This window comes from Amborella trichopoda, chromosome 12 (genome assembly GCF_054954075.1).
Source record: "Amborella trichopoda isolate Santa Cruz 75 chromosome 12, AtrichopodaSantaCruz75HAP2 v2.0, whole genome shotgun sequence".
NCBI lineage: Eukaryota > Viridiplantae > Streptophyta > Magnoliopsida > Amborellales > Amborellaceae > Amborella > Amborella trichopoda.
Window position 1 is genome coordinate 1,619,728 of NC_142347.1, and position 9,281 is coordinate 1,629,008.

Here is a 9,281-nt window from a genome sequence, read left to right on the forward strand (position 1 = left end):
CTTCCCTAACCATGAAATCTTAGATTGTCTTAAAATCTATGTCCTTGAAAAATCGGGTATTTTTAGGCTTTAGTAAGCGTAAACCGTCAAGTTTAGAATCTCCCAAAATTAATTAAAAAATAAGAAATATTAAACGAGGAGTATAATAGTAAATATAAACGTCGGCACTGTTTGAGGTCATGGGCCGTCAGCCTTCCGTTATTCAACTTTGGTAGGTCTATAATTTAATATTCAAAACGTACATAAAAAAATCTAATATTCAAAAGTCGTGAAAAAGAAATATTTTTTTAGAGAGAGAAAGGGGACTCTCTCTTTCTATCTCATGGCCATCGGTTGTTCATTCCTTTCTCAACCTGCCATTCCAGATCGGGTAAAGTCGTGCACGATACAACACGTGGCAAAATCTTATATCACGTGCCGAATAACCGACGACAAGGGCTATTTAGGGTTGAGGGCCACGCCCCACTGACTTTCGCAGAAGGGAAACGCTCACGCTTCCTATCCGGAAACTCAATATTTTACCGGCAGAGAACCCGGGGACTTTTGCGACGGACGCCTAAGATTCCGGCGAGTTCGTGACATTTTTTGGCGGTTTCAGTCACTGGAACACCATGAGGACAGCCGGAATTTCATCGGAGAGAGGGTCGAGCTTTGCTTGTACATGCAACCGCTTGAGCAAGTACATGAGGGAGAAGGGGAGCTTGCCAGAATTGAGCCTTGGGATAGCCGGATTTCATGACGGAAGAGGTATGAGACAGTTCCTTGGTCGGAATTTGTAGTTTTCCGTCTACTATAGTGCATTACTTGCGTTTTTTGCCGGAATTTGTTATTTTCCGGGCGACCATTGTGCTATTGCTGCACGCTCTTTTTCTGAATTTCGTACTATTGCTATATAATTCAGGACTTTTTCGTGAATGTTGTCATTTTCCAGCAACTATAATGCTATAATTTAGCCTTTTCTCCTGGAACTGTAGCGCCATTCTTTCTGGCTATTTTGCATGAGTTCTGTTACTTTCAGGTAAACAGAGTGCTATGATTTCATTTGTAGGCTTCTTGCCTGAATAACATATTTTCCGGCGACTATTGTGTGTTAGAATGAGGTTCTTCGCCGGATTTCCTATATTTTCCGGCCAGAAACTTGGGTTTTGCCAGAATCCTGGGCTTCCATGGCTGCTTTAGTTCCATTTCGATTTTTACCTTAATCTTTAGGCCTTTAGTTTAGGTACATGATCTTCCATCAAAATGATTAAGGATTAGCCTCAAATTTGGCCGGAATTTCTAGGGTTTAATTTGCAGTTTCTTTTATTTTCCGTTGCATATACATTTCCCAATAAGAATAATGCCATAGACGAAATTTTGGCCGCAATCTCATGGTTTCTAAATTTTAGAGAAATTTTTCCTGAAAAAGATAGTCTCAACGATTTTTAGGGCAAATTCCTTTCTTTAAGTCATTATTCTCCCAAAATTTCCCCAAGATCTTCTCCTTTTTACTTCATTTTTACCCGAAACATCATACGCAGTCAGATTTGAAATCTGACGTTCATTCTTCTGAATTAATTTTCTAGGATTTTAAGTCCTCAGATCCCGCACTGTCAGATTTTACATGTGACGGTTTTAGGTGCTTTTTAACTTTTTGGAGCAAATGTGGAGGGTCTCTTTGGTTTTCTTCGGGTTTTAATGAATCAGATCCTAGTATGCACTATCCTAGTATGTACTAAACCAGATCTGAATTACTTATTACCAAACAATTTGAGCTAAGCTTCAGTGTGGGATAACTCGGGCTAGCCAACTTGGACTTGCCCACCTTAGCGAGTCCCAACTTGGACGTGCTAGGGATTACCACCCTGGCAAATCAGAGTATCCCTGAGTTGTGAGTTAGGCGGTCCGACTCCGGGATCTTAAGAAAATTTAAAAATTTTATAAAAATAATTTTATTTGTAATATATATATATATATATATATATATTTTTTTTTTTTTTTTTTCATTTTGACAAATATTGGAAAATGTTATGGTCATGAATACTATTTTTACATTTTTCTCCTCTTTTTTGATTATTTATAAATTACCCCCATGGCAAATTGATTTTTTCACAATTCATTTTTCCACCGCTTTTTTAACCTCATATAGATGTGTTTTGTTCAATCTTACTTCAAATATATTTTTCCTATTTTTGGGATTTTTTTTTTTTTTTTTTGACACAATATGGCTTGGCTAAGGTTGGCCCAATTCGGGCCGGTAACTCTGTCCCGAGATACTCAGCTTATCCATGGGCTGAAATGAATCCCGTGGCCGAATCGTAGTTTCCCACATTGGTTTTAGTTTAATCGTTTATAGGCTAGTTCTCCACGATTTCCTGAAAATTTTCATTTTGAGGTGAACGATTTGTGATTTTCAGTGAAGTTTATGACCAAAAATTTCAACCTGATAGTTGTAGGTGCTCAATCGAAGTACGGGAACCTTGTGGAAAGACGTAAATTTGGTGTCAGGAATTTCAACTATGACCTAAAAATTATTTTGTCTATTTATGAAATTTAAAACTCAAAAAATGCTATAGATCTACATTTAAAAAGAAAATAAAAAATGGTATAGATCTACGAACACTTTGAAAATCTTGAAAATTGACAGTCTAGATAATATGTTACAAGATACATATTTTTATAATTTGAAATATTTATTTTTTATTTTTCCCAAGATCTGTATATCTCGATGTTGAGATGATCAATTGGAGCTTTTTTTAAGCATCGAAACAACTTCTTCTTATGGATTTTGGAGGGTGTGCCTCGCTCTACATGATAAGGTTGAGATGGTTTATAAACAATTAAAATTTTTGAAAATGGATGGCCAAGATAAAATATGTTACAAGGAGCGCTATCTTTCATGATTTGAAATCTTTTTTTTTCTTTTCTTAATAGCCATACATCTCAAGGTTTAGATCAATTTGAGGATTCTTCAACATTAAACAACATTTTCATATGGTTTTTTAGGTGTGAGTTTTTTATTAGTATAAGGCATGGTTTAAAAAATTGGAGGTCTGTATCAAAACTGGGCGATCTAGACAGGGAGTCTGTTGGGCCGATTTGAATCTTGTAAAATATGAGAATTTACTGATTCCAACTGGCCGATCTAAATGGATAATATGTTGGGCCCAAATGAATCTTGTAAAATATCAGAATTGGCTGATTCCAACATGTCTGAATTGTAAGTGGCTCCACAGTTTTTTTTTTTTTTTTTTGAATCATCGAGTGTACCAATTTTGACTAGTTCCAGTCAGTCTCGATTGTGTCAAAAAATCGGTATGGACCGACTTCATATTCTTAAATTTTTTAGTTTTTAATTGTTGAACGAATGGTCTGATCGGTAGAGTCGAACCCAATTAATTTTTTCAGATGTCCCTAAATTTTTTTCTAGATCACTGATTTACCGTGCTGGATCAGAAATCCAAAAGGGCGATCCTTGTCAATCCGTTTTTTAAAACCGTGTATAAGATTTACTAGAACTTTTTTCGAACTTTTTGAGCAGGGACAACAATTTACCGTGGCCATGGGCACGTGAATACTTGATAAAAATAGTGTATATTTTGTGTTTTTGCGCCTGCCGACGAACATGTCGAATGCGGTGTAGTGGCGTGCACGTTTATATGGACCCTTTCGCTAACCTTTTTCATGGATAACATCCATGTGGTCCTCGTTCGTGGCATAGAGTACTCTCTCGCCCAGCACAGCCTAGCTTGCTCTGTTGAGCATGGGACTCGTTTTTGTGGTATTTTCTCTTGGTTTGTCTTTCTAAAATTTAGGGATTTAAGATCATCACATGAGTATTTTCAGAGAAGAAAGAAAATGAGTTTAGGTTGATTGTAAAGGAAAATTAAATGGTTTCCATTTAATTTTAGTAAATTATAGAAATATAATAGGCATAGAAATTTTCTTGGGGTAGTTTTTTTAGGTATAACGCACGTTTGTCTAACTCACCTTTTTTATTTTTTAATAAAGCTAATCAAAACCACTAGCTTATGTCCCTGTAGAAAATTTGTTGCACACACACTTTCGTCACTATGGGACCGGTTTGGCACAGATTGCGGTCAGACTTTTTCACCTTAAAAATAAAATCGATTTGGCTCAATGTACGTGAGATTACCTTTTGGTCTCCAATGAAATCGGTCCAATTTGTTGTGCACGGAAAGCTCTAAACCCGATGGGTTATTTTTGACAAATAAAGTACGAGAAATAAAACATGAAACATATACCACGTAATATGAGAATATCTTGATCCCACAAAATATGAGATTTTCTTACTTGGGTTATTTTGGATAGCATCAAATCTAACGCTGCATGTGTACTTAATATGATGCATCTCTTGAGAGAAACATGTTTTATGAGTAAAAAATGTGGGGTAAGGGGATATCTATTATTATCCCTAAAATAACTCGGCATGCGTTCTTAATATATTTCTCTTAGAGAGAAACATGTTTTATAGGTAAAAAGTGTGGGGTAGGGGGATATCTATTATTATCCCTAAAATAACTCTATAGAAAATGTTTACCCAATGCAGCGTGTGCAACGTAGGTGCATATAATCTTTTGAGTTTATAAAAAGTCGGCCTGCCAGTCTTATCTATAATACCCAATGTGCTCTCCTCTGTAGATCCCCTTCGAAAACACATACCTCTGATTTTAAATTTTTCCGAGAAGTGTTTGGGCTATTAATCTCTTAACTTGGAGATAAACTATGTGTAGGGTATTGTATCATTTCTAGTAAAATTTGCAAGTTCCCTTTAACAAGGTTTAAATTAGTGATTAATCAGTTTTAGATTTTGCAATTTATTAGATGATGTATATTTTAAATTGTTTTCACCTACTTTTTTTTATTTAATTGTATGGTTATCTTTTGCAGCTAAATCTAACAGCCATCTGGCCATCTTCCCTACATATTCATTGTCAAAGAAGGAAGTTTCTGACAATTTTTCTGGAATCGAATCCATGGATCTGTTTCCTCAACAATCAGGATTTGGTCCTACTCTTCCTACTAATAAACCGAATTCTGGAAGCTCAACGTCTACCGATTTCAGGTGAAAATCTTCTTATAATTACAAAATCCAAGACGCATAAGAAGTTCAGAACCATCCATTATAAATCAAAATTAATGAACAGTACTTTGACTTTCTCTTTCTTCTATTTTTTCTTATTTCTTTTGTGAAGGTCTATTGCTGAGCAACGCAAGGCTCAAATGACTATATTTTATGGTGGAAAGATGGTTTTAATCGACGATGTTTCGGCCGAAAAAGCGAAGATCATAATGCTCATGGCAGCTAATGGAGCTGGCTGCCCTCAGAACTCTGGCAGTGTTCCCTTGCCAGCTAACACCTCATCCTCCAATCACCGATCATCGGTTTCGTCGAAGAACTTTTCAGGTATTTTTTCTCTATATCATAAAAAATTTTAGAAAAAGGGGCACTCTCAAAAATTACAAGTGTAAAACAGTAGTCTTATCATTGGAGTCTTGAGGTTGAAAGGGGCAAAGCCTTCTAGTTTACCTCTTAAGATATTTTGTAGCTTGCATTTGGCTTGAGTCTAGTTTTCGTTTCTCTATAGATGTGAGTTGGACATTTTTGAAAAAACTCGCACTTTTGGCCTATCTCCGTGATCATCATCATCGTTACATCTTTTTCTTAATTAATTGGAGTTGGCTTTTTGATCAATTGGAAATAGATATCAGTATAAATTATTTGTAAATTTGAAACAACTTTCAAAAAATATATAATAAATTTTAAATAAATGCTAAAACATAGAAGAAATTCTGATGACTTTAATGGTTCACAGATATGCCCATGGCGCGGAAGGCGTCACTCCAACGCTTCCTAGAGAAGAGAAAGGATCGGTATGCTAATGACCTCAGATTCTCTAGCTCTTACATGAGAATTGTTTCACTATGCTCCACTTCATAATTGCATATTGCCACATCACGTGGTCCTCTGAAGTGTTCTAAACCAAGGACCTGGTCTCGGGAGGGTTGACTCGGCCAAGTCTGTTAAAGGCTAGACCGAGTTTAAACAAATTTATCGATAAAACTCAAGAAGTGGTGAGAAAGGTCCTAAGGTTTTTCATCTTCTCACTGGTTCCCAAGGTTTTGGTTTCGCGCAAAGCAGGTCTAAACTTTCAACCGTATACATATTATACACTTCCCCTCCTATCTAGTCATCCAATCTCAGAGTATTTTATTTCTAGTTTTTTCTACAAGTTATATGTATATGAAATTTGATACGTGTCATCATCTCAATACGAGACACCTAAATAAAATATAAAAAAATATTCATGATAAAAGAAAATGATCAAAATACTTCAAAAGATTTTAGGGGTATTTTTGTCATTTTATTATATTGGGAATATTTTTTACTAGTGCGAGTTTAAGAGAGGAGTGGACGCTTCAAATTTGGTGTCAAAATATTTTGCATAAAAAATTAAAAATATAACAGTTTATAAATGTGACATTATGATTGGGGTCATCTCCATCCATTTAAATCAGACGGCTTGGAGATGGGGAAGTATATAAGATGTATATGACGGGAAGTATAGAAAGTTATCCTGGTTTTTAAACCCAAACCCACAAACTCGATCAAAATGAGAAATCTCATTTTGCTAGCAGTCTTCTGTGGAACTATAAAAAGATAAATTTTGTGAGGAGAAAGGAATATTACGATCCATGTGACCATGGTCATGAGTTTCATCCAATCAGTAATGGATTGGCGGCTAGGGAGTTACAACGGCCCTCGTAAATTACCATGACCCAAGTTGTAGCTTCCGCTTTCCCTCAATCACTGTTCATCCATAGTAATGGATGGATCGTGATAAGTACTCGAAGACAAAATGGGACACAATAGGGGTTGTGGTCACTTTTCTTAGTAAATTGTAGTGCTCTTTTTATACTCGTCATTTTCGTTGGATAGAAGACTTATCCAAGAGTATATTTTTAATCCAAAATCTTGAAGTTGCCTTTATAACTACCAAATAAACACTTTTAAAAATAAAAAAAGATTTTGAGTATCTAAAACATTTAGATCTATTTGAAAAATATAGTAGAGTCTCTAAACATGTTATATTCATTCCCAAAAATCTGTCCCAAGGAAATGCGAGAGCACATAATTAGGGTAGGCAATGGGCCGGGTGACCCGAACCTAAAAAGTAAGGATTGGGCCACAACGTGTGGCCCGAGGGCCAGTGTCTACCGGTGCGGCCTGGTGTAGCACTCTTTGTTTTTTGGTTCTTCTTATATTTTTTTACTTGTTTTTGCCTCTCTCAGGGAGGGCTAGCCAGCCAAGCCCCAAGGCTGGCCTGGCCCGGTCCCGGGCCGTGTCCATTGCCACCCTTACCTATATTATCTCGACCTCGTATTTTTCTATATGTTGCCCTTTATTATAAATATTATCATGAATCTCTCTCTTATTTTTTCTCTCTTTTGCTATTTTATATGTAGGATAAAGTCGACAGCTCCATTTCCACCAAAGCCAGTTGTGAAGTCAGCGGAGAAGCCAGCGTGGCTTGATAACAGCTTGGGGCCACAAGCCGCCCTCAACCCACTTGGGCTTCACCTATAGCCTATACCCCTAACCATCTTGCCTCCTTCCATGTGCTATTCAACTCGCATGGGACCGTGACCTATTTATTTTGTTTCTATTTAATTGGTGTATAACTCATTATTTCTTTTCCTTGACGAATGTCTTGGGTTCACGCTCCCAAATGATATTTAGTTCTATTGATTCTCATTAAAAAATTGTATCTTAATTTATTTTTGAAAAAAATTTATAAACACCCTTGATGTAGAATTAAGGTGCATCTCAAAAACCCATCGGAAAAAATCTATTTTGATGATAGAAAACCATCTAATTGATCATGTCGGCATCATGATGTATGGATATAGATAAACGAATAAAATAATTTCAAGTCTCGAATATATTACATCGTGCAACACATTATCTAGATCGATCATTTTTAATATTTTCATGTGTATCTATATTTGTTTGATTTGAACCATTTTTTGTAGTTTAAAATATTATAATTAGAGATGAAAATAAATTCTTAGGCTATATCCTAAAACTTTTTGACGTCAAAATTATATCTTATGACAAACTTTGAAAGTGCACCTTGCTTTGATTGTTGCAAGCTCCTATGGACCTCACCCTACCCCTTATTTGTCATGTGAATAGCCATTATAATCTCACACTTGGGTCTCCTAAAGAACAAAAATTTAAGGTTGAGTGAGCATTAACAAATTGGAAAATGGTTACTATATACAATCCTCCTGAGGAATACAGAGACGCATATAGTGCTATGCATCAGGCCTTGGATCAGAATCTAGCGGACAGATTAGCCGTCTGACTAAATGTCATCCTTTTAGATAGTCAGATGCCATCCAATCGGATGGCTGAGAACATAGTGGTGGTATGCTCTTCCATACAAAGGTCGTGTATGATTGATCAATGAAGATCTATAAGTGTGTATGCAAATTGACTATGCAGACATCCACAATGGTCTTTTGAGCGAGCGCCCTCCCTCTTTGACCACGCTATCCTGTCACATTCTTCTCCTTGACTCCACTAATATGCAAATTTGTCTGCACCTTTAGCTTATGTATCTATATATATTGCTATAAGACCTTTCTAGTCGCAAAATAAAAAATTCCAACCTTCAAAACGGTTGCTATTTCGCTTCGGATCTGTTAAAGAACTCATCAAGAAACTATTTTTACATTGCCCAATAGAAATATGGCCAAGGAGAGTTACCCTTTTTCCATTGTCAAGCCAATTATTCAATAAATAAATGCGCAAAAAGAAAAGAAAATTATTTGCTTTTTTTATGCCATCTATAAAAGTAATTTACTAGAACAACTTCCACCTTGAATGAACGAAATAGGGATGATTGGTTCACCATTGTCCTTCCTTCTTTTTCTTTTCCTTTTCTAATATAAATCTGGTTAAAAGATGTATGCAAATTTTGAATATTATACATGGGTTTCACTTTATCGTCATTTTTTAATCTCATAATTACACCTAGTGCTTCTTCGAAGTGAAAAATGGATCCAGAAGACTATGACCCAGTATGTAATCAAAGAATGTTGAAATCACAGCCTAGTCCCATGGTGGGAGAACTGAACTCCCGCTTCTCTTCTATTTCTTTTGTAATTCTTTTTATTAGATTCTATATTCTCAAAAATCATCAATTTTTTGTACAAGGAATGCATTCTTTTTATTAGGAGTTTTGGGTTACCAAGTTGGAGCCCAGTTCCTACTA

General features: G+C 36.0%; 1 protein-coding gene across 4 annotated transcripts; it reads left to right on the forward strand.

The window, feature by feature from the left end:
* The first annotated feature begins 474 nt into the window (after positions 1-474).
* JAZ1 (jasmonate-zim-domain protein 1) lies at positions 475-9,281 on the forward strand. 4 transcript variants are annotated; one of them, XR_016046061.1, is made up of 5 exons: positions 475-747; positions 4,891-5,065; positions 5,196-5,407; positions 5,817-6,142; positions 7,468-8,684. XR_016046061.1 is itself a non-coding variant. In XM_006836556.4 (5 exons), exons 1-5 carry the CDS (start codon positions 612-614, stop codon positions 7,586-7,588), a joined length of 702 nt encoding a protein of 233 aa, XP_006836619.2. In that variant the 5' UTR covers positions 475-611; the 3' UTR covers positions 7,589-9,281. The 4 variants fall into 4 exon arrangements, 3 of the variants coding, with proteins under 3 accessions (XP_006836619.2, XP_020518827.2, XP_088710174.1); XM_006836556.4 differs by having other exon boundaries at positions 5,817-5,874; positions 7,468-9,281; XM_020663168.2 differs by having other exon boundaries at positions 5,817-5,874; positions 7,475-9,281.

Bases quoted from the DNA above. Each gene is read 5' to 3' on its own strand.
- JAZ1 (XM_006836556.4), top strand. From the start codon at position 612: ATGAGGACAGCCGGAATTTCATCGGAGAGAGGGTCGAGCTTTGCTTGT. The intron at 5,066-5,195 runs GTGAAAATCTTC...TCTTTTGTGAAG, and splicing joins TCAACGTCTACCGATTTCAG to GTCTATTGCTGAGCAACGCA. The intron at 5,875-7,467 runs GTATGCTAATGA...TTTTATATGTAG, and splicing joins CTAGAGAAGAGAAAGGATCG to GATAAAGTCGACAGCTCCAT.